We start from the raw sequence: 26,846 nt of genomic DNA, 5'->3' as shown, positions 1-26,846 counted from the left end.
TACCCAGGGAAGTCTAGGGGGCCGCCCCCCTAAATTTTTGCTTCCGCCCTAAAATTTTCACGGTAGGCTTGCAAATGAACTTTAATATGGTGATGAACTATAATATGGTTGGATCACCCCCTCCCCCTATATTTTTGGGCTGGTTACCGTGCTGATAGTACATAAAAATCTGGAGCCTTATGCAGAGTCGTTCTGACGAGTGATTAGTGACATACTAAAGAGATCGGCTAACATATGTTTCCTGCAGTAGTCAGGCTTTTAATATGACGCTAATCATACGTCAAAACAACTCTTCATAAGGCCCTTGATGTCTTTGAGGGTGAGTATGGTTTGGTCTCGCTCCTTTTACTTTATCATGTGTATCCAATATAGTATAAATTAAACAGAGTACCTTCGCATGTTTTTCCAGATTCAAATAGTAGGCCTATTAAAAAATTGTCAAACCACTCTCATAGCTGTAATTCCTAATATAACAAAATGAAACCCCATGCATCAGTTAAGAGGGTTTTTAACTGGTAATGTTGATAATTGAATGACAAATGTCCAATCTACATATAAGAGAATCCTATTTAAACTCTTGTGACCTTTTGCGTCGAACAGCCGCGAGATCTCCTTCATTTATTCTGGACGTAGAGTGCTAGATTGAGAGACTGGACAATGTCTCCCCCGCTGCTCTCACAACTCGATAAAGCGGCTATCACATTTGATGGAGCAATTGATCAACTGCATGCTTCAGCATCAATTAGGCAAATGAAAGAACTCCCGCTCCATTTGATTAAATCGGGGAGATTTTTGTCAGCGAGATAGCTCTCAATTGTTAGACAGGAAAGGATAGAAACCATGGTCGTGATCAATTTAAGTGTTTGAGACAATTACAGTGATTTTTCCAACTGAATTTCAATGTGGCACATACTTTATTTGTAATTTTAAAAAATCCGATAAACTCCCCAATTTGCAGCGTTTCATCTTTTCAATCAATGAATATAACCCTTCGTCAATCTGCACCTTATTAACAATCAACAACCACAATTGTCGACTTACGACCGTTTGAAAAGTTTGGGTTAGATGGTTAGTATCAGCAACAAATAATAAGAGACATAATAACATATATTACTAATATATAGAAAAGTTACTGTTACTAAAATTAGAGAAACATAAACAATTTTGATTACTAATAAATTTTATATGATTATTTTGTAAATGAACCAATTTGTATAAAGAGTCAATATTTGACTTTAATCTCATAAAACAAATATGGAATTCTTAATGTACGTAGAAACTAAACTAGTAAAAACTATAACTGACTACCTCTATGGCCTATGGAACCCAGAAGTTCAATGATGCATTCAGAAAAGATCTCCCTTGACTTCTGTCCTTAGCCAATTTGATCAAATTTCTACTTTGTGTTCATATTCCTCCGAGATCCATCTTAATATTGTCCTCCCATCTGCGCCTGGTCTTCCTAATAGTGTCTTACTGATTGAGCTACTGAAATCGTTATGTAGGTATCCCATTTTCACTTTTTCCTAGTGTTATTTTTTTAACATTAGTATAAATAATAATAATTCCATGTTTCTAAGTTTTCGTTTACGTGACTTAGTCGTGTTATGATTTGACTAGCTTATATATTGGTGTAGTTATACTAATGATCCAATTTTGTTACCTATTGAAATCCATGTATTTACGAATTTTTTCTTCTAAAATATGTAACTCTATATAATTTTAATATTATAGTATTCTAAATATTCGAGTTCTTTAATTGGGATAAATAATTTCAAAATTATTCAGTCACTAAATCCAATTATTATTTTTAAAAAGGCGGATTATATTCATAGTCTTGTATATGTCTGTATTCCCATCTGGTTTAATGTAAACGTTACCATGAAAATAGGCTTGTAAACCCCTGATTTGAGGAACGTCTGAGATTGAGATTAAGGTGTTGAAGGTGATTGTAAATGAAAGTCAATATGCGTAATTTTTATTCCGGAAATTAGCGATTTTGCTAATTTCATCGGAAATAAGGTATGTTTGACAAGTGAAGTGCAATTAATAAAACTCAAACAGAAGAATTGAACTAAATTTGCTGAAGAAAATCTATTAAATGAGGCGTCTAGTATCAAAATCCGCCACATTCACTTCGCTTAGTTTCGAGTAATCTCGCAAAATATGCAGTGAAGCTCCATATACAAGCATACAAAGTCCCATATTTGCACTAATTTTTTAGTGTGAAATATTAAGCTTTTAAATATTTTTTCCTTGGAATTCCTTTAGATCAAACATATAACGTGCGATATATAACTCAATTTTTGTATTAAAAAAAGGATTTGCCGGTTTTTGATACTAGGTGCAGGCCCGTATCCAGGGGGGCTGGGGGGCCGGCCCCCCTAAATATTTGCGGGCCCCCATAAAATGTTCACGGTAGGCTTGCAAATGAACTATAAATGGTGATGAACTATAATATTTTTGGGTCGGGCCCCTCCTAACTTCAGCCGGGCTCCCCCTACATTTTTGGTCTGGCTACCGGCCTGACTAGGTGCCTCAAATAAAACAATTGGGAAAAATATCTGAAGTGAAAAAAAATCTCTTATTTCATCGGTGATTTAACTTGTTCATTCTGCATGTTGATTATTAAATCTTGAGCATTAACGCAAATCGAGCCCTTATTTTGGCATAGAGGATTCTTCAAAATTAAAAATTAAATATAACATTTTTGCAGTTTTAACATTACAAATCAAATTACTTTAACTAGCAAAAAAAATTGAAACTTTGAAAGCATGGTCAAAGGTAACTACATGATCTGTTTCTAGTTTCGTTTTAGTCCCTCCTTCCACAGAGTAAGATGACTGTATTTCCGAGCACTACTGCGAAATATTTTACTACGTATTTAAATTATTAATATTTTAGCAGAATGAAAGAGTCTTGACGAATAAAAAATGTAATTTCGTTATTTCAATTCAATGAGTTCAAAATTATACAGTAGTACTGACAAATTTCTTCAAACCAGTTTTATTTCGTAGAATGTTACGTATTATTGGACATATAACTAATCACAGCAAATTAATATCAATTGAACAAGTAGTTTCATGGATACTTTTATTTAAAATGATTCTTTGCTGACGTTTACAAAATTAATTATCACAAACATTTATAGCTGATTCCCTTCCTATTTTGATTCTGGTACAGATGAATGCTTAGTGGCCTGATTATTAAATTGTGTTTTGATAACATTTGAATGTAATTATAAGTAATGAAATGTGAATTATAAAATAGAAATGGTACGTAGTTTTTATTTATGTATGGACCAATATTAGAATAAGTTAATGATGTATGATATAAAATGTGTAGAAAGCATGCAATGCTATCATAATTTGGGTTTGATTGATATTGCGCGTATGGAAAATAACGATTTAGTATGGGTAACCGGGGCAAGAGTGAACACTTTTTGTAAATCAAAGAATTGATGTGGAATGGTGACAGAGAAAAACGCAATATGTTCTCTATGTGAAAGCCTGTTATCTCTAATAACATACACAGTTTAATTGCGGCAAATCAAGCAGAGGATACAGAGGAATAACATAGTTTTGACGAAGGAAAAATTTTGTACTCTTGCCCCATATGGTGGGGTAAGAGAAACAATGGTTGGGGCAACGATGTACAGTAGAATCAAAACGTAGAAACGTATGAATAAACACCAAAAAATACATTGAATCAAAGATATATATATATATATATATATATATATATATATATATATATGGACTGGTTACATGGAACTAAGGAAGTTATAAAATACCAAACAGATTAGTGTCAAATGGAACTGCCAACAAATGTTACAGTACTGTATATCATACATGTTATAATTACAAAATATGAAAATAGGAGAAATCGGTTCAACATTCATCACGAAGCACAAAAATGTTACTTGCGGTGCACACAGTGGTCACACACGTACACAGACTTCCTTTGATTAAGATAGGAACATAATTCGTGAGACCACTCGCATATGATACAGGAAATTCTCATTTCACCGTTTGGTGTATCTGAAAACAATTTCCAACTGAATTGGGTGGGCGTACCCATGAGTGTGGATGACTTTGATGCGAATTTCTAGCTTCTTTTGTGTTTCCGTGCGACATGACATGTGCTCAACAACTCGGACTGCGAAATTCTAAACGATAATGCAAACGTTTTGTTAGTAGTCTATAGCCGCCAACTTCTGTCTTACCTCTGCAAATGTTGTTTACTCAATGTTACGTGTTGGCTCCTACATTTTCTTTACCGAACTTTAAAACAAGCGGCAAGTGTGAACGTTCACACTTGCCCCGTACACTCTTGCCCTGCTTCAGGTATCTTCCAATAATTGCCTGCCATCTCTCGCCAGAGCATTTTTTTCTTTTGCGTACCACTGATAAGAAATACGAATTTATACAGCTTTTCCTTCCAATCCTGCACCTTCAGCTCAAACTACTGTTATAAACTGTGACACTTACTACGAATCTTTTACTTCTTTCCTTTTGTAACAAACTTTCTACTCTGCTGCTCTTCACACTGCACGCACACGGCTCCCCTCCTCTTCCGTCCCTACATGTGTCATGCCGGTTGCCACTTCTTCGTCAATAGCATTTTCACACTTGCCCCAGCGTTCACTCTTGCCCTGGTTACCCATATATCATAAACTATGCATGTAAACACATAAACACGAACTTGTAAGAAAATTTGAAATGTATTTTATTTAAAATTTGAATATTTCATAGCTATTGAAAATCAATCACAGCGCTGACTATTGAGAAAATTGTGAATTAATTCAGATTAGCTGTTACGTGATGTTCACATTGAGATATGGATGTACATTACAGATTTTTTTCTTTTTAAAATATTCTCATACAATTTATTGTGAATAAAGATTGATCTAATCAATACAGTATTTAGCTAGATAATTTCTTTCCATTTTGAAAGTTATTTCGTAAAAATTCGTCAGTGTACTTCCAATTATGAGATTTTTTTTAAAGCAATAGCAATAACATTCTCAAGCATTTAATGACGAATGTGGAATATATCTTCTAAATTATAATTTTGACAAGTTTATGGTAAGTCAGATTGTCGTTGCCAAAGAATAATAAACATTATTTTATATTTTAAGTAAAATTTCGTTTCTAGCATTTGTAGGGATATTGCCCCACGGTCGCTAAAGTGGCGGCCCATATCAATACATATACATTTCAAACATTAAATTGTAAGTAAAGGTGAAGTAACTACATATAATTTCTTCCATTCTGGTTATTCGTTCATGTCCACCTGAACCTCCTAGACTTATTGACCATTAAAATGTTAGGTAAAGCGTATAAATTATGCAGTTCTTCGCTATGAAATTTCCACCATTTCTCATTCCCGTCCGTCTTGGCGGAGTCCAAATATTCACCTTAGGATTTTATTTTCAACTATTTTCAGTCTACATTCTTCCTCTAAAATGAGCGTTGATATTTCGTAACCGTGTAGTACAACAGGCATAATTATAGTTTTATATATTTTAAGCTTCAAATTCTCGGACAGGATTCGCGAAGACAAAGGATTTTGAACCGAATAAATAACACGAATTCCCTGCTTTCAGTCGACATTTAATTCCTTCGTGACTATGGTTTTGGTCTGTTAATGTTGATCTTAGATATTTGAATGTATTCACTTTCTCGAAAGTATTATTTGATATTTTAATATATCCATAATTTGCAGAATTTCGGTCACGGAGTAAATAAAAAACTGAAGAACATGTGTAAAATAAATAATATAAGAATTAGAACTAAATATTAAATGTTATTGGTGAAAATAATGTGTATTCTATGGTAGCGGCTACAATACATCAGATATCGTACGAAATTTGGTCTTGTATGAATTATGCAAATTAACTAATATTCATAAAATGCTTAGTCATACAAATAGGATGGAGTTACGTAACCGCGTCAATGAACATCCATTTATTTATTTAGTTCATGAGAGTTCATACGACCAAGAATTCTGATCCAGTGTAACAGCAGACGAAATTGTCGGTGAACGGTACCGGTATATCAAAATGATATTTTATAGTATACTGTACAATAGGGTACCACCTGGTCGACTTAAGGCTGGGCAGTGGAAACTGAAGTCGGTTAAGTCAACGAATATCTCTTTGTGATATTTAGTTAAAATATTAATTTTTAAATATCGTTGCTTTTCAAAGTGTAAGATGGAAAGTGTATTTTGTAATGTAGTTTTGTTATTAGCTAATCACTACATGCTGAAATTTATTCAAAGTATACTTACGGGTAGAAATTTCGACGAAACATTTCAAAATATTTAGATACGACAATATGCTACCTGAACTGAAATTTGGGGGGAACGCATCTAAAATTAGGTTCATCAAAAGGCTGGTAAGCTGAAACAATGTGGGAATGGTGCTCAGCATTACAGGAGAGTTCAATCTAGGACAGTGTTTCTCAAAGTGTAGGTCGCGACCCATTGGTAGGTCGTGGGCCATTTCTTTGGTAGGTCGCGAGAAGTTTTTCCTTTAAATTGTGAAAATTGTATTTTCATGCAGAAACATAGGTTGTAAAGTAAGTACTATTAATAGAGATGCTGGATTAGGATGGAAAGAGAATGGGTGAGTCAAAATCTGTCATGGGGTAGGGCATTGCATTAAGAATAGTGTTAGCTCTATGTTACCTTTATATGGAAAAAATTAGAAATACGATTTACAAAATTTAATTGGTTTGAAATACCATCATTTCGTAGAATGACAATGTGTATTTGAATAAAAGTAGGTGGGCCACAAAGTACATTTTAATATTTAATGTGGGTCGTGGTAACAACAAGTTTGAGAACTACTGATCTAGGATCAGATGAGTACAGCAATCAAATAAAGAAAAGATTGGGGATGATAATTAATGACGGCCCCCAAATTATTAATAGAAAGATGCAAGAAACGCAAATAACAGGATGAAGGAAAGATTTTACTGTAACTCAGCCATGATGCAGTGATTCAGTCCTTTGATAAGCTATCAAGGTTTGAGATAATCTCATAATACTATGCAAATAACGACCACGTGTTAATCACTGCCTAGTCTCACAGCATCAGAAAAGATGGTGATGTTTCCTTGGTAATATAACACGTATGTAGTACAATTAATGAAAAGGCTATGATTGGTCTCAAATCTTTAATAAAGGTTCTTCTTCGGTCAGTTTCATGTTGCATTCTTGATCCTTTGTCGTGTGTTAGTGTGTAGAGTGGCTCCTGTCCAGAAGTTTTGTTTGACTTCCCTTGTTGATTCTTCCGTGTTGTCCACACGTGCTGGCTACCCCAATAAAAGTTGTAAGAGTCGAAAATAGGAAATTAATAATTAATTATCCTGAGAGAGACATAGCTGAGGTTGTATTCAGAAAACAGATAGAAAATAGGAAGGGAAAGTATAATGAGTTAGCAATCGGGTAAAATGGAAAATCTCTTATATTTTTATTTCAATACCACATATAGAATGAAGGTTCAATAAACGAAGATTGTATAAGGAAGAGTCAAAAATAGGCTCATGTTTCATAGTGATTCAAACCCTTTACAATATTTTCCATCACAATCTGTATTAGAGGTTCCAATCAAACTAAAGATTGAACGTATGCCAATATACGATGCTGAACTGTACGCCAGTTTTGGGTTACAACGATATTTGATGCAATCTTTTTTTTTTTTTTTTTTAATATTCGACACTGCTACAAACAAAACAAGTGAAAAGCATGGAGTAGCACTAATATCTTAATGATTATTTTGTGATTAATTTTCACACTCGTATGTTCATCTTCACAGAACATAGAATTATCTGAGTAGTAGATATCACGTAAAAAAAAAAAAAAGCTCTTAGTTTACGAAAAACATTCTCAGCAGTGGCGTATTTACGATTTTGTTTCGGGAGGGGCTTTGCTAACTTTCGGGGGGGGCTTTGCCTGGAAATGTGATAATTCCGCAAGATATTTCATTTACTTTACTATACTAAGCAAGATTTCGGGGGCGGGCTTAAGCCCGGAAGCCACCCCCCTAAATACGCCACTGATTCTCAGCGTTTTAAACACAGAGTGGAATTTATTTCAAGTGTTTAAGATTGAGGAATACATGAATACATACTACAAGATCTCTATGGATGAATTTTTATTGTTCCACTTTGGCACATTCATGTGTATAGACTGTAACGGGTGTTTTGGCGAAAATATACTTGTCGTTGTTTTTATATATTCGATTTCTTTTTAAAGTTTCAACGAAAAGAAAATATTATTGACAAACACATTTTCAATACTTTTATTCAATATCAGCTTACAATAACGAAATTCAAAAATAAAATAAAATAAATAAAAACACACACACACATATGGACAAACTTTCCTCGGTAGTCAATACTATAAAAGAGAATAACCTAAAGGAAATTTTACTATTGAACGCTGAACACTGAGGCTTCACTCCTAAAAACAAGGCAAAGCTATCGTACATTTAGATCTAAATACGATACATTTTGTTATCTTTTTATCATGAAATTATAGATCATTTCCAACAACGTACGCTATACTACGTCTCAAGGCAAACATACATCTTCGGGTACTGCTCTCAGTAGTAAGCTACAGTCTTCTGACTGCTGCAGGGCTGTATCCTCTCCGGCATACTGAAAAGTGGGGTCACCTAGATATAGGGTTGCAAGATCCTATGTTTTCCCGTAAGTTTTATGATTATCTGGTAAGTTTTATTATGTGAAACCATATCACGTATTGCTAAGTCTTCCTTTTCTCCTCTGAAAAATCTAGAGACCCTATCTAGGTGCTGTTGGTCCATCCTACCAGATTCTTCCACAGGGTCTTCCAGAGTTTGGGATGTTGCTGATGTTACACAATGCCCGTTTCAGTAAGCCGAGGGATGCTCGATAATGGACGACGAATCCCAAATTCCTGGAGATAGTCGTTGACCAAATCCACACAATACACTTGCGAGTTCTCGTCGTATAAAAGGAAGTGATCGACAAGTCAATATAAAGCTTTCATTATTCAGCTCTTACGGATATCTTGAACAGCGATATGCGGCATGTGACGCTTATGCATGATGCCGTCCAACATGATGAATCCCCCATGATTGGATTCTTCAGGTTCGTCACATATGCATGCACTTTAGTCCTTCGGTCATACACTACAGATTCCTACCTTTCCCGCTCTCTCTATTCCACAATCTTTAAAGAAATTATTTTGGTAACTAAAACACTTTTCGAACTTGGTTTGATAACTTCTCTAACTTCAAATTCGTTGACTTTTAAAGCCATGGCATTGCAACAATGTTGCTCGCAAACACTTGTAAACAATACAAAATATAATATTACTTGTTCTGTTCATCTAAAATCAGTATTAAAAATGTATTACGGTCTACGGTGGAAAAAATACTGTGAACTTCCACACTAATATAATAGATCGCAGAAAAAAGAAAGTAGCCGAAACCCACAATTAGTTACAGTGAGTCAAATAAGCATGTTAACCAATTTTAAAACCTATTTCGTTTCCTTAAAAGAAATGGTCCGCAATTAGATGTTTTACAATACCCATCATTTGAATACCTTACTATTTGTATTGAACACTGTACACTGCCAGTTCTTATGGTCATTTTTCACTGGTTTGGTCCCCTGGACATTTGTGGCAGAAAATATCCATTTTCTTTCATTTAAAGAAATAACTAATGACCAATAAAAAAAGAGAAACCAGCAAATTACAGAAGTATGGGAAAATAGAATTTGCCGTTATCGGCAAATACATTACAAGTATTGTATAACATTGATCCAATCTGTAAAACCACTTTCTCCATTTTAAGTAGCTGTAACAAAAAATATTTGACACACACAAATATATGTGTGTGTTTATTTGTCCTCTATAGGAACACAAAATGGTGATTTCTTGTAAGCACGACTTACTGTAAAGTGCAAATGTGTACACCATATACAAGGTGACCAGAACTTTTACTTTGAAAAACGGGACGCATACGAATCGGCGACGGGGGAGGGGGTGACTTCCACATTGCATTTTGGGACTCAGCAGTGTTTTCAATTTATAAAATACACAAGTAAGAATAATAACACATCGTTTCTAACTTAAGTACTACCCAACAATACTTTCAACTACTTCAACACTCAGAATCCCCACTCAATTCCCACTTGAACCACAGAATACTTAATTCTCATTTTAATATTCAGAAGTTCTAGGCACGGCTGAACCTTCCCAATGCAGGGGCTGATCCAGGACTGACTTCTGGGGGAAGCGGTGGGTTGTCATGCTGCTACTTTTAAGGGCTCCAAACTTTGGGATGGGTTTTATTTATATATATAAAATAAAAATATTTCCTTTTCTGGGGGGGGACGATCGCTACTCCCTTCTGGATCCGCCCCTCTCCCAATGAGTGCTGGTACGGAAGAGTGTAGAATTAACATTGACCATTTATATTTTGAATAATAATTACGGGACACCAGGATCATGTTTGCTAAAAAAAACGGGACATTTAGGCGTCCCGTTTGTGAATCAGAAAAAAACGGGACATCGGTTGAAGATAAGGGACTGTCCTGGCTAAAACGGGACGTCTGGTCACCTTGACCATATAAGTTTTCTGAATGTGTATGTCACATGGATGTATTGCAATGAAAATGTAATGGTTAAATGTACTGCCATTTTAGCTTTTCAATTATTAAATGTTATTGAGGTTTTATTTCGAATTCAACAGAGCTTTAATCGACTTCCTTGTATTTTTCTGTTCAATAAAAATATAATACAATTTACTACAATTGGAATTTGATTGTTGTGATATTAAACTACAACAGATGCCTATTTCTTAATTTTATTAATTTCCTAAATGACCCATCCTTTCAAATATTTATTTTCTCTTTTCCTCTATACCATTCATTTATACTTTTGGCATTTTCAAATCTTCAACCGCATTTTTGGTGCAATGATTTCAGTGTGGTAAAAGAGGTTTTCAATTTTCTTCTTTTCCATTTCGGAGAAAATCTAATGGGAGGAACAAAATGGCAATGAAAATGTATTAACGAATATTACACAGAAATTCGGACAATACTAACGAGAGTCAAAACAGGGATATAGAAACTAATCATTTAGGAATAAATTTGTATTCTGAGGCAAGGGCGCCGATCCTGGGGGGCCCCCAAAGCTCATGTGGGACCCCCTATTGTATTTATGAATATACAATATTTGGCATAATTTGAGTGCAATTTGTCTTAAAATCTTCATATATATGCCTTCTGCATCTGAATGCCCCCCCCCCCAATTTACAGAGAAATCGGCACCCTTGTTCTGAGGGACGTAATAGATGAGAAAAGCAAAGGTTGTAATTGACTGATCGTATTATAAACAAGAATTTTAGGAATGATCAAAAATAAAAAAAAGATCAAAAGATTGTGATCTTGGCCAAGAATTTTAGGAATGATAAAAAGGCATCAAAAGATTGCGATCTTGGCCAATAATTAGTTTTTGGATAAGGGGCCACAAAATTTTTGAACGGCCCCTAAGTCCAGTTTTCGTATTTTCTACGGAATAAGCACATCATACTCAGTTAAGTGATAGTTTGGATTTGGCTACACTACATATAGTTCTCCAGGTATAAAACCTACAAAAAATTTTTTTTTGATTGAAATATATTGGATCTTTTTGACCTTAAAAAATGAAACCTTTTAAATTAATGTCCCATGTTTATGCCATTAGGCTAAAGAAGACTAAAGAAGACTAATGAAAGTAATGACAATGAAGGAATTGGTAAAATAACAATTTGGGAGGAAACGAGAGTACTTCGAGAACACCCATGGACACAATGTTGTGCATCATAAACGTATATGATCTTCAATGAAATCAGGGGACTTCTAGCACCAAAAGTGAGTGCTCTTCCCCTGAGCCACTTTGTTCCATTGATCATATTAAAGAAGACAATCTCTAAGTAAATCAAAACGAAGAGCATAGTCAGGGCCGGCCTTAAGCCGATTGCTCCCAATCGGGCTCCGCGTCTAAGGGGGCCCCGTGCTAGTGTCGTCAACTCTATTCTCTAGTGTCGTTGTAATAACATATTAGGCCCCAGAGCAAACAAGTGTCTTGTAGTCCTTATGACTAAATTTTGCTCCTAATACATGCAATCAATAAATGCCATTCTGCTCGACGGGACCCCAATGCTTGCGGGACCCCGGCCAAGTGGATATGGTACCGTTAAGATGGCTCTGCTATACTCTCAGTTGTCAAGTACACACAACAACATTCCAATACAGGTACATCCATGGACTCCACAAGGGAGGGTATGGCCTCTCCCTAACAAGTAAATGAATAGTTTGTATTAAGTTTCCAGGCATAAGTAAATATTTTCTGAATTTAATACTGAGTAGTTTATTTTTTTTACGTTTACAACTCCTGTTGTAAAAATAGATATGTCCAAGGATTATTCTGCACATTCCCAACACCTCTAACACTCCCACAAATTTCCTTACACACACCCCTGGGTGTAAAAATATTGTTTTCTTTGAGTTTGTGTAAAAATGTATATCATTATTTTGGGTGTTCACCCACTTTAACTTTTAACACCCCACTAAACAAAAGTTTCTGGCGTTCTTACTAATTATGTCATGTGATACTACGTGAATACTGAGATGGTATCACATAAATCAGTCTCAGTGCAACTTTTTTGCATATCCTTTCTCTTATTATAGCTATATTAAAAAAAAAAAAAAAAAAACAGAGGAAAAACTTTCCCCTCTCCTGCGAAAAATCCCGTGGATGTATTTTTTTTTTAAATCAAGTCAGGAAAATCGAATGTATACTAGTGCATACTGAATAGGTGACTGCTTATGAAGTTTGTCTTCTAACTCGAATAATCCAAGGAAAATTTGTCATTTATCTTCCATCAGTTTCTTAAGGTTTGTGATCGTCTCATCACCATTTCATTTTGTCTGCCGATAACGATTTCAAGCTGATTATACCATACGTAAATAGCTACGATGTTCTCACTAGCGTACATTACGTTTTCCTGACTTGAATTCTTTTCAAAAAGATACAACTGTTAAGAAATCTTTGAACCAACGAATTCATATCAATATGCATTTCATTATGTCTTACAAATATTAACTTATGGAAACATAGACTTCACCATTGTATTTCTCGTAAAATTCTAGTCCAATTTGCATATTACATGACTCCCTTCCTATTTAAAGAAGTCAAGCGGAATAGAAGATGGCCGACTTCAAGATGGCGGCCATGATAAGCATACCCTCAAATTAATGTCTATTTTCTTCCGGTGACGGTTAATGTGTTTTTGTTTATCCCTTTACCCGTTTTACAAATAAAATGAAATTTTCAAACTTGAAACGCATTGTTATGGCTTATTCTGATCAATCAGGTTTTTGGCCGCTACGGCCGTCTTTATGGACGGAAGTAATTTAAATTCTACTTACGCTCGTTTCTTGATATTACACACTTCTCTGCCAAGTTTGGTCAAGAAACTAGATTTAGACATCGATAGGTTTAGTTGTAAGAGAACAATACTATAAAATACTGGTACAGAACCTTCTTGAAAAATTGCTAAGCTCAAGGGTGAAATATATATTTTAAAATTCATTCACTGTCTGCATTTACATTTCCCTTGAGTTATTTTTCTGAAAAATTAGCTGCTATAAGCAATGAACAGGGTGAGCGTTTTCACTAGAACATGTTGCAGATGGAAAAACGTTACAAAGGGAAATGGGGACCGTCTATGATGAGAGATTATTGTTAGTTCCTCCTGAAAGAGGATTCAACAAGATAGAAACGGGAAAATGTTTCGATACTGTCTTTGCCATTAATCATTTCTCTTAATCAGGCTTATAAGTAAACATGCAAGGTGTTTTGGGGTAAAACTGACAAACTTATATGTATTCAGGATCTCAATACAAAAAAAAAAAAAAAAAAAAAAAAAAAAAAAAAAGTTTTTCTGCTACTTTGGTCGGAAACGCCTAATTACAGAGAGAGAGAGCTAATTAAAAGAATTACTGGTCATTTTTTTTTTTACCCTTTTATTATCCCTATCTCCGTAATTAAGCGTTTTCGATCAAAGTTGCAGATTTTTTCTTGTATTGAGGTTCTGAACACATATGCGAAGTTTGTCCGCTTTGCCTGAAACACCCTGTATATGAATATGTAATAGCGATATACACATAAGTAGAGGTCTGCGCGGATGCGGATATCCGCATCAAAATGGGTATCTGGGGATATATATTTCTTTTCTGTGCGGATAGCGGATATGATTTCCTACTTCTTTTCCCTACTTAAAAAAAACGCTATTTAATTCGTGATGATGGTGGAAAGAGCATTAAGAAACGTTTGTTTTGAATTAAAAGTTATCGGTAGAAAAAAAACTAAAATCAAAATAAGTGTGTTTGAAGCTTGTGACTCAGTGACAGCAAAACGAGAAGAAATGACACGAGAAAGTTGTCCTTTTGTTGCTCTTTTCAATAGCTGTTTCAAATGTGTTTTAAAATATTTTCGACATCATGACTATTATAGAATATTTAAGTTGTATATATTTGCTACCTCATGCGGATGTGGATAGAGAGGCTCCGGATGCGGATGCGATATTTTATATCCGCGCAGAGCTCTACACAAAAGTTTGTAAATAATGTGTTTGCAATGTTTAGTACAACATACATGTATTTCTTTCATTAAAACTTAAAATTAATCTTCATAAATACCTTTTATTTTATATCTCATTACATTTACTCATTTCAACAGTTAATCATTATCATTATTATAGCAGAAAATCTGAGGGTGATACGAAAAAACTGATTGCATTTTCGTTTTCAGGACGTTTGATTTAATAAGGATTAAACTGTTTTATTCTCCGCACTGATTCTACGCATTTTTGGTTGACTACTTTGAAGAAGATTAATCACAATACCCTGTAAGTACTGCTATTTTTAAATTACAAGCCTAGTCTTAAAACTTTCCAATCACATCTCGTATTATCCCTGGTGTTCTCTTTCGTCATCTGAAAGTGTCACTATGTAAGGAATGTTTCAATGGTTATTGTTACTGAGGTTCTGAGAACACAAAGTACAGGTTGCTACAATACTGATAACAGGAAAGTTTCTCATTAGGAAAGGTGTCGCCTTAAAAAATATTACATATCAGAGGACTAATACACGTGCGAAAGTTTAATCTGTTTCCTGTTCTCTCTCTGCTACCGGGTAAGAATTGTTTGAATATCCCTAGGGAAATATTTTTTACAATAATTACTAAAAGGGGGAAAAAAAACTACTATTTCTCAATGTCTCTCGTGAAACACAAAACGTGTAAGCACAAATATTATTACTGGTTGGTACAACTTTTAATGAAGAAGGCATTTTTCTCTCTAAATAAGTTCATTGTGCTGTTTTTTTTAAAAAAAACTTCTACGAACTGTTTTTTTTTTCATTAACTGAATAAATAGAATATTTCGTTAGATTCGTAATTACTGTTTTATATTTAAATCACACGAATGAAAATAAAAGCATCAAGCATCACATTGTTTCCATAAATTTATTATTCTGCAAATGCAGAAAGAATTAACTTTGCATCACTGCAAAAAAATGTAAACATGTTTTTACTTTGTTACAAATGCATTTACACTTCATACAGTCATAGATCATCATTCCTTTTTTTTAATTACATTAAAACATGTAAATCAATAAACATCCTTTACAATATTTAATATACAAATCCTGTTGATATAATTATATATATATATATATGAAAAAATATGTCCGGCTATGTGTTATTTTTTCTTTGTTCCAATCCAAATTATATTAGTCTTACTCTATTATCCTTTTGAAAAACACCGGTGTTGCTTTCTTTCAAAATAAATCTGCTACATTCAAATTACTTAACTGAAGTTTCAAATCTGAAACGTGTTATTTCAGCAAAGAAATGAGGTGTTAAAACAACACAAAATGACTATCATTTTAGCGTGTTACTTGTGTCGCCAAGGACATCGCCTTCCCGAAGCATATCAGAGGTAACTTTAAATTATCAGTGAGAATATGAACTGGATTTTATTGTTTGCAATGAGCAAAGCTTTAGGCACTATATTTGACATTTATGCCAAGTAACGAATAACGTAATATGTTTTGCTGTAATCCGTCATGAAAACACTTTTGTAAGCCTATGAATTGTTTGACAACAGTTATGTGAGTAGCAGTGCTGCTATCTTTTGCTCATATCCTAGCATACAAGAAAACAGGAACAACAAATGGCAGAACTGCTGCTCATGTAACTGTTGTCAGACAATGCATAGGCTTACAAAACTATTTTCGTGACCTATTACAGAAAACATAGTACCTTACTCGTTACTTGGCATAAATGCCAAATATATAGCGTAAAGTTTTGCTTATAGCAAACAACAAAATACGATGGAAATTCTCACTGACAATTACTTATTATTTCTGATATGCTAGGAAAGCGATGTTCTTGATGTTAAATTAATACACAATAACACCCTAAAATGGTAGTCATTTTGTGTTGTTTTAACACCTCATTTTTTGCTGTGTACTTCATGTACAATACAGAAAAGTATCAAAAATACTACGTTACGGTACGTACTATACGGAGCGGAAATATGGTCATTAGAAAATGTAAAAAAAAGTTTCCTTCGTAATCTTAGTATGAACAATGGAAATAGGTATAATGAGAAAATATTGGAACAAATACGAAAAAAATTAATTTAAATTTTGCGTCCCACGATTATGCCTAGGCTAGGCTAGCCTAAAGGAGGCAGTGATGATGATAATGAATGAAATGGTGGAATGAACAAAGTGGGAGGAAACGGGAGAACCCCGAGAAAACCCATGCACACGGTGTTTGTCCACCACAATGCTAACGTGGCGCGAGCTGGGATCGAAACAAGGACACCTGCACCAGAGGTGAACGCTCTATCACTGAGCTACCGCGGCCCCTGGAACAAATACGAAAAGAAACAGAAGATAATTACAAGAAGAGAAGGAACTGGTTGAGAAAAAGTGCTATTCTAAAGTATGGATACAGAGGTAGGAAGAACTGCAACTTATAGCGTCATATTAACAACGCTGAATACTGGCACCATCTTTGATTTATAATAACTGGGAAATTAATTTTTCTATTTTCTTTGAAATGAGGTGGAAGTTTAAAAATGGTTAGTTTTTACTGATTTCTTAAACACAAATACAATTTGACCAAAGCAAACAATTATTCTTATTCAGTCTATGTTACTGTTTTGGTAATACATCTTTGTCTTCATCAGGTAATGTGTCTGATGAAGGTAATTAAATACTGCCAAAATTGTAACACATTAATTACTAATTCATTTTTATTTAAGTTAATGCAGTTCCAAAGCTAGAAAGAAATGTATTCTGAGCTATTCAGATATATTTAAATAACTCTTAATTCATGAAAATTAAATTGTTATACATACATAATTTTAATATCTAATAATTTAATTTAATTTAATTTAAATAATTTAAAGTTCAGACGTTCAATCGGACACTGACGCCACTCAGAGATGATAATTTAAAGTTAGCTACAGTAAAGCTCTGACTATTCGCAAGTGCTGCGATTTTTTTTTCTTTTAGTTCTGGTGTAGTCGCGCTTAATTATTTTTCACAAGTAGTCGCTGCGGACAGACACTCCGTATGCAAATAAGTACTATATGTTCTAAAACATAAAAATAAATTGCATTGTAAAAATCAATATTTTCAACAATAGTGCACGTTCCGAAGTACAACTCTACTCTGATAAGCAGAAGGCGACTAGTGTAAGGCATGAAAAACGAGAATTGGGAAGAGCGATGTTCGTGGTAGTAATTACATTCATTGTTCACTTCCGCTGGAGGGTTAATTACGATTTTTTTTTAAAAAAATCCAAGCCAACAACCGTTACTAAACACTTTTTGTTTACAGCACAGTACTGTTATATATATATATATATATATATATATATATATATATATATATATATATATATATATACAGTTCTTTATTTTAGTGATTTAGACGTAGAGCAAAGGTTTCTGTTGTACTGAACATACTTTAAAAGTTTTATTATGTTTTATGTACAATAAAACAGTTTTTGAGCTGAAATATTTTTTGTGTGTGTTTCCACTTTACTTTTACGCTTTTGCGGGTTATCCGTGGTGGTGGTGGCCTTGCTGCCCAATTCCGCGGATAATCGGTGCTTTACTGTATAATGCAAATTCATTTGCTAAAGTTGAAGAAGAAGAAGAAGTAAAATCATATAATTAAAATTCCAAATCATGTCAAGGAAAACAGAGCAACAATTTCTCTCATACATCAAAGAGCTTAAAAAACATCGTTAAAGGAGCCCCACGAAAAAGCAGATTAGGGGGTCACAGTGCCAGGGAACTCCTAAATTCGTCCCAAGCGACCTGTTAGTGAAGTAACGCTTACTAACTATTCCCTATTGTTTTAATGAGAAGAAATTTTCCGACATTACATACATTCTACCTTTTTATACAAAGGACGTTCAAAACATTTTGCACACTGAGTCAGCTCTTTTAACAGTAGCACTAAGACCCTGACATTTTGTGTGACTGTACTTGTGTTACATGTACCTACACATGTTACTCAATGTATCCTACATTCACTGACAGTTAGCCCACAGTTCATTCCATGCCCTAAATGCACTATGGTAAAACAACTCGGACGCTGACTATTACACCACTGTTCTACACATGAAACGAGTTCTTGATCGCTAGCAAACTGTACCATGAAGGCGGGCCTTTTGATGACTAAAGAGAAAGAAATCAGACGGGGCCACATCCAGAATATAGGATAGTTGAGGGAACAATTTCCCATCCCACACTTCTGATTATCTGCTGTATATGATTGGCAGAATGGGTTCACTTTATGTTCCATTGTGAGCCGATGCGGTACCCAACGGACAGTAGGTATTCTGTAACTTAAAGATGGTATTGATGTAACAATGCTACCCACAGATAGCCAAGTCACTTCGACAAGCTGTCCTGTGTCTGTCATTCCTCATGAGTTGATCAATGTGGTCTCTGTTATAGTCGTTCACTACAGTTGATGGTCTGACGGACCATCGTTGTTCCAGCAGACTGAAAGCACTAGTATGGAACCTACGTACCCATCGCTGGATATTGCTGCGCTCCAATATCTCATCCCTATACACAAGAAGCAATTAACGTCGAAAGAATGTCGCTTGATGATCTTTGGTCTTATATAAGCCTTCAATGAACGACCGCTGGTCTACTTCCTTCTCCATTGTGGATGTATCTCTAAATATAGGAGGAAATTTCAGCGTAAAGGACAGAGTTCATACACACAAAATTTGATGGTTTTAGTGCTACTATTATTTAAAAAAAAAAACTTATTGTGCAAAACTTTTTGTATGCTCTTTGTACTTATAGTTCATTCCTTTCTAAAACTAAACTTCTTTATTATAAAATAATTCCTTATTGAAAATCACAATTATACTAAGCTTTTTCTTGTTTCATGATACCTAGCATAAGATATATATTAAAATTCCAAAAAGTATCAGTAAAGTCAGGATATTCAACTTCCTTTTCGGTGAATTAATATACATATATATATATATATTCTTACAAATGAATGGATATTTTTAAGATGCTGTTTTTTTTAAATTAAAATCCTGAGGAAACCCACGGGCACGTTGTTGTTGTCTACCACAAACACAATGCCTGGGATCGATTGGGGACCCTTCGTACCAGAAGTGATCACCTTACCACTGAACTAACGCTTCCTCCGCGACTTGGGCAAAACAAAATAATAATTATTAAACATAATGTTCATCCGTATTATTAAACCTTATCATCAACATCTGTAGATGCTATTGTTAAAATTGAATCAATACTAATGAAAACCATCAGTTACCCTATAGACGCCCCTGACTCTACTTCATGTGTTAACGTAACACTGAGAGTGAATGCATGTTCACCTCTATTCTAAACAGGCACTTGTGAATTCATTGCATTATTTCTACGCAGTTGTAAAATACATCACTCTGGACAATTGTTACTCTTTTTCACTCACGCAACATTTATCCGCACTGTACAAAAATACAAATCACTTTAAATATGGAAGATTGACAGAAATATGGGATGAAGATATAGACTAAAAGAGTTCCTCAATAGCTTTTAGGTTGCTTGTCGCCACAGAGTCCAAATGTGATTCAAGTTCCGGTGTAACTTTCAGTTCTTTCCGCCTAATAATCCTGGAAGGTTCTTTCGGAGACTCATCAGCACGCTTACTCTTTTCATTTGACTCAATTTCGTCACCACTTTCAACTCCAGAATCACTCCTCACTTCCATCTCAATGTCTCCTGCAGAATTATCAGCAACAGGTCTAAAAATAAAAATGAAAACGTTTTACTTTATTATATAAATTCAAAATGTTTATTTAAATTACTTAACTAACTACTAAACACCAGTTTCTTCCCAGTTACCATATTACTCAAAAAGGTTCATATGAGTTTTATTTAGCAAGTCTCCACGAATATTGGTCATTTCGTTAATTTCCTTGCAGTTTGAAAGTAGCTAATACATATTAACAAAAAGAACGTTATTGATATGTGCAAGAACACAACTGAAAGACATGATCCCAAAATAGAATATAATACCTTAAGCTACGTAAAATATAGAAAGTCTTCTCGCATAATTTCATCAACTGAAAGCGGTTGTCATCTTTAGGGATACAAGAACATGGGGAGATGAGGAAAAATGAAATGAAATGAAATCTTTCAGTTTGACATCCCACGATTATACTTGTTAGGCTAAAGAAAACGGATGATTAAGGCAAATGAATGATGATGGAAGAATTGGTGAAATGAGAAAGTGGGAGATAATGGGAGGACCCCGAGAAAACCCACGGACCCGATATTGTCCACACGAATTTACTTGGCCGGGGACCGAGCCAGAGACCCCACGCACCAGAGGGAAGCGCTCTACCGCTGAGCCACGGCTAATATTACCTTGTGTTTTAAAATGTTAAAGGGTTTATTTACTATTCATGAGCTGTTCCGATATCGGCAACAGTAACTGATAAGACTACAGATCATTTTTATTTTCTTTTCTCAAGCCGTAAAATTATTAGTTCTGAGTTTGAGTTGAGCGTTGGTATTCTGCGTCTTCACGCAACACGAGGTTATGAAGGGCATGGCCCATTATTAGTGTGGGTTCCGAACCACCACTCAGTCTTGAACTCGGTGCAGTTGGCAGGTGTACAGATCACGATGCAAGATCAACCCTTATAGTAGGTCATTCATTCCCCACTACACAAATCATTATGGAAGATGGATCCTCATAGTAGATCATTCATCAATACACAAATCATTATGGAAGATGGATCCTCATAGTAGATCATTCATCAATACACAAATCATTATGGAAGATGGATCCTCATAGTAGATCATTCATCAATACACAAATCATTATGGAAGATGGATCCTCATAGTAGATCATTCATCAATACACAAATCGTCATGCAAGATGGATCCTCATAGTAGATCATTCATCAATACACAAATCATTATGGAAGATGGATCCTCATAGTAGATCATTCATCAATACACAAATCATTATGGAAGATCGATCCTCATAGTAGATCATTCATCAATACACAAATCATTATGGAAGATCGATCCTCATAGTAGATCATTCATCAATACACAAATCATTATGGAAGATCGATCCTTATAGTAGAACATTCCTTACTACATAAATCATCATCCAAGGTCGATCCTCATAATAAGTCATTTCACACTATACAAATCATCATACAAGATCGATTCTCATAGTAGGTCATTCCCCATTTAACTATCTCGCTTCCAACAGAGTTGAATTGCAGAAATACTCCATCGGTTCTGGCTATTATTGGTTTTGCTTTTGTATAAAATGCTTGGAAAACCTGCTTCTCTTTACGATTAAAACTGTGCTGAACAAATGCAGGCAGATTTCCTTGATGTACTCAGAAGATGAGGAAGCCTTTAAAACAATGAATGACTGCACAAACTATTGAACATATTAAATCTCACTGGAACTGATATGCAGCCATTTCCTTTGATTTCACCTATCAATTACGTAACAGCCATACATACTGTCACAGGGAAATTATCCAGAAAGGAAGAGATTTCGGTGCAATGACCAATGAAGCAGAAAATGTTCCAATATAATGTTCCATTTATCTGCTGCACCAGTGTTTTACATACACGTTGAACAGTTTATTTGAGCAAGTATAAATGAATCAAAGCAATGCGTTTCACCTGGATATGTATTAAACTTACTTTTTTTTTTCCTTTTTGTTGAAATTTGTCCGTTAATATTTTTCAGTTATCGTTCTTTTTAACACTCTTCCACAGAGATATTATTCATGTTTCAACGAACAGAAAAGCATTTAATGACAATATCTATCCGTAATAAAAGGATGTAAATACGAATAAAAAGCTATAATTAACGTAACCACCTCATTTACTAGAACTTTATCGGCAATCAAATTCTTTCTGAAACTTCGCTTCTTTTTTTTTTCAAAACTTTTCACTATTATCCTTACAAACAAACACAGAGGAGGAAAAGGTTCAACATAAAATATAAAATTATGTCGCTTCCTAAGCACCTGAATCGTTATAAAACTCTGTTTATTAATCTCTATTATAAACATAAAATTCTCCTCTTGTGTATAACTTGTGTTTTATATCCATCATTTCCTTTTGTGAAGTTTTAGAAAATTCCAGTCAACTGTTTACAGAAAAAGACACGTTTTACAATTAAATTACACGATAAAAGTCTAACTGTCCTTTGTTCTCAATTTCGATTTTCACGAAGGGAACTTTCTCTTTTTAATGCATCATTTCAGCGATTCTCAACCTATGAGTAGTATCGACTATTGCACGGTTTTGAAGGTGTGTTTAGTGAGACAACGTAGTCTTCGTATCGAATGGAGTACGAGGTTCAACAAATTCAGGAAAAATATATTCAAAATAAGGTGTTTGGTTTGTCAAAAACACCTTTATGTAGTAATTTATATAGTAAAGGGAGTTCCATAAAGAACACAACTTTTTAACTGTCCACCATTTAAACAGAACTTAATTTATTAGTTATGTTTTAGTCTATACGCCTTTGCTATTGGTCAATAAACAAACCACAACAGAAGGGTACGAAGAACACAGAAAACTCGTGATACGATATTGTCCAACATGAACTTGTGCCTTGAGATCGAATCAGGGTCGCCCCTATCAGATATGAGTGTTGTACAACTCACAAGGAGAAAGCAGGCTTTGGTAAATGAGTTTCGGGGCCGTTTTTTTGCAAGGTGATAGCGTACATTTAAAGTGTTCATATTACAAACTGGGAGAACGCAATGGTCTAATATAGTGGAGGAAAAGCGTCTTAAAGTTTTCGACTCGTCGCATATATCGTACGATGCGCAAAGTTATCAACTGACAGCATTGCGGAGTCAGTAGCGTCTGTGACTCATGTACAAAAGGTCCCGGGTTCGATTCCCGATGGAGTCGACTTTCTTGTTTTTTGCTTCAACCAATAAAGTAGCCATTTGTAGCTACAAGTAATATGTTAATTCACCATATGTTTATAATGAATGAAAACAATAGAAATGTTCAAATCAGTTGTAAAATTTTTCAATGTTCTCTGTTAACTAACAATGTAATTATTTCGTAAATATATTGATATCACGAGTTATATTATGGTTACCACAATCGTGTAAAAATGTTCTTGACGCTTCGTGTCTACATCTGTTGACAGTGTGCCAATTACTGAGCAAATGGTACGGGGGATTAAGGGTACATGTCCCCTCCAATCTTGGAACTGGGGGACTGTACTCCCCAATAATTCGATTTGAAATGTGTTTTGGGGGAGAAATGTGATGATTTGTGTCCGACTGAAAGAAAAGTGAGATGAAATTGACATCTTGACATCCGCCCCAGAGTAAGCCTCAAATCTGCTCGCCTTCCAATATTGAAGACAACTTTGCTCCCCTGATCTTCCACAGCATTGTTTTTCAACTTCATAAATATTTTGAACGTCACTTTAAAAAAAATATGGGAACATTCTTACCCGTCCCCCCCCCCCCCAATGTTGAAGACAGATTTGCGCCGCTGATTACAAGGGAAATAAGGGGAAAATCTCTTTTTTGGTTATAGCAACATCCTGTGTTACCAAAGAAGATTTCCTTCTCATGTCCCTTGTAATTCTCACACTGTCAACAGATATAGACAGGAAGCGTCAAGAACGTTTTTTATATAGCGACAGTGGTAACCATAATATAACTCGTGATATCAATATATTTACGAAGTAGATTATATTTTGTTGCTAGTTAACATGGAACATTGAAAGATTTTACAACCCATTTGAATATTTCTATTGTTTTCATAAACATATAGTGAATTGACATTTTACTTGTACCTACAATTGACTACTTTATTGGTTGAAGCAAAAAACAAGAAAATCGACTTCATCGGGAATCGAACCCGGGACCTTTTGTACATGAGTCACAGACGCTACTAACTCTGCCACGCCGTCACTTGATAACTTTGCGCATCGTATGATATATGCGGCGAGTCAAAAACTTTAAGACGCTTTTTCTCCGCTATATTAGGTCATTGCGCTCTCCCAGTTTGTAATATGAACATTTTAAATGTGCACTATCACCTTGCAAAAAATGGACCTAAAGTTCATTTACCAAAGTCTGCTTTGTCCTTGTCAGCCATCCTGCTCCCTCACTCTATTAATATTTGTATAAACAGTCCCACTATACTGCATTTATAGAAACGGATGATAAAGTATTACCTGCAATGTATGGGAACAAGGACTGAAATTATACTGTTCTAAGGAATGCCGAACTTCGTTTTTTGTATTCGTTAAGCTTAGATTTTTACTGAGTTTCATTTTGTTCCAATAATATCAACTGTTATTTAGTAATCAACTCCTTAATCAACAATGCTGCTAGTAAAAACTACTTACTCTTCCGATTCCTGTTTCTTTGGTACTAGAAGTGATTTCAAGATAGAAGTACACACAAGACTCAGTGGTGGCATCGTATGTGCAGGGGCGCTCAGGAACTGTAAAGAAAAAGAAAAAAATGTTTGAAGTTCTAAAACATAAACTAAAAGCAAACAGTTCGAGATGATAACACAGAAAAATTAAGTACGTACAATTTTAAATGTACAGGAATCATAAGAGAACAATCAGTTTAAGTTCTTCCCATGATTCCCTCCTTTGTGTGATTTTTTAAAAATAAACTATACTGTAGAATAACAATAAGCAATAAAATAAGTTTGAAAACTAAAACTAAAGTGTCTTGGTAATCCGAATGAATATGTTAGACCAAGTAGTGCTTACGTATTAATAGCTTACGTTCTTGATAATGAAATGTGTTTTGCATATATCTTTCAGTCTTTGTTAGTAATTCTATTATTTCTTCTTTTGTCTTGTATTCTGTTCTCTCAGTTAGTTGAAACCTGGGTAATGTACATTACAAATATCCCAGATATGAACAACATAATAAGATAAAGTTTATTTTTTTAAAAAAATAAAATGTCCAACGAACCTCCTTAAATCCCTCGCGACCCCAGGGTCCGAGGACCACAGATTGGAAAATACTAGTCTATTTTGTTATTGTTAATAATGAGCCCGGAAATATCGGGAAGAATTATAGTGTACTCTGGATGTCTATTGTAACTCAGAAATGTACTTTTGTCACTCTTTAATGGCCTTCTCTTGACCAAAATATTATTCTTCTGCTACTCAAGAAGAAAATAAATAAAAATAAAATACAATTCTTGATATCAACTCTTGACTCATCAGTGGCTGTACTTTTTTTTCCTTTAACTTTCTGATTTTTAAAATCTTTTGGATCTATAGGATAATCGAAAAAAAAATGGTTTGTAGTCGTAGTTTCGGCATGGTAGACCAAAATTCAATTCCCAGTCAGAATTCATATGGTTCAGATCCATGTCAAATTGTACATCCAGACCTCAAATAGTGTTAAAATAGAATACTATAACAATTTAACTTGTAACCTTTATTAGAGTAATCGATCTTGCTTTAGGAACTCGCATAACAATGTCAAGGTAGCTGCACTACCGGATCCAGGAATGTTGTTTGCAGGAGGCGGATCACCTCCTGGGTGATTAATGTAGGCGTGAAATACATAGTTTGACCAATATTTTATGCAAATATGAACATTGCACGAAAGGAATGGAAAAAGATGATTGGTTTTCGAAATGTGGGTATGGAGAAGAATTGAGATTATTAGCTGGTGGAACGGAAAAGGACTGAGGAAGTATTAGGAATGATACTCAGAAAAGTACAATTTTATTAAAACAAGAAGAGAGACTGACTGAGAAAAAAATTATATCACGAGGGATGTGCTAGAAGCTGTGTTGCCCACGAGACAATACGAGAAGGTTGTCTCATATCCTTTCGTCTCGATTCTCGAAATCTTTCTCGTCTCGTCTCGGAAATTTCTGTCTCGTGTTATAACTTTACGTACAAAATATATGTCCTATTTTTCCTTTCTTAATTTCTTCTAGGAATTAGCATAATTCTTCCGTGTCACGAATGGTTCACGAAAGGTGTAATAGAGCAACAACTGAACCATATTTATTTTTGGAGTATCTATATGAACAAAAATGAAAATGGTTAGAACCACCTGACCGATCTCGATCAAATTTTCAACATAGATAAGATTCGGACCTAGGATGATTTTTATCGTTTCCAAATGAAATCTTTGTTTGTCCCACGGTTATGCCGCCTAGGCTAAAGAAGACA

The 26,846-nt window shown here is 34.7% G+C and overlaps 1 protein-coding gene across 1 annotated transcript in view; it reads right to left on the bottom strand.

Annotated features, from left to right (window-relative positions):
- Positions 1 to 18,017: 18,017 nt before the first annotated feature.
- The window catches only part of l(2)05287 (WD repeat-containing protein l(2)05287), a 69,652-nt gene continuing 60,823 nt past the window's right edge, over positions 18,018 to 26,846 (bottom strand). The window contains exons 13-14 of the mRNA XM_081741463.1: positions 25,038 to 25,135; positions 18,018 to 20,409 (exon numbers count right to left, since the gene is read on the bottom strand). Of these exons, the coding sequence (XP_081597589.1) occupies positions 20,178 to 20,409; positions 25,038 to 25,135 (330 nt within the window). The 3' untranslated portion in view covers positions 18,018 to 20,177. The remainder of the gene's footprint in view (positions 20,410 to 25,037; positions 25,136 to 26,846) is intronic.

Source organism: Thermobia domestica, chromosome 15 (assembly GCF_964235325.1).
Source record: "Thermobia domestica chromosome 15, izTheDome1.hap1.1, whole genome shotgun sequence".
Lineage (NCBI taxonomy): Eukaryota > Metazoa > Arthropoda > Insecta > Zygentoma > Lepismatidae > Thermobia > Thermobia domestica.
This window is presented reverse-complemented; position numbering and strand designations above follow the sequence as displayed.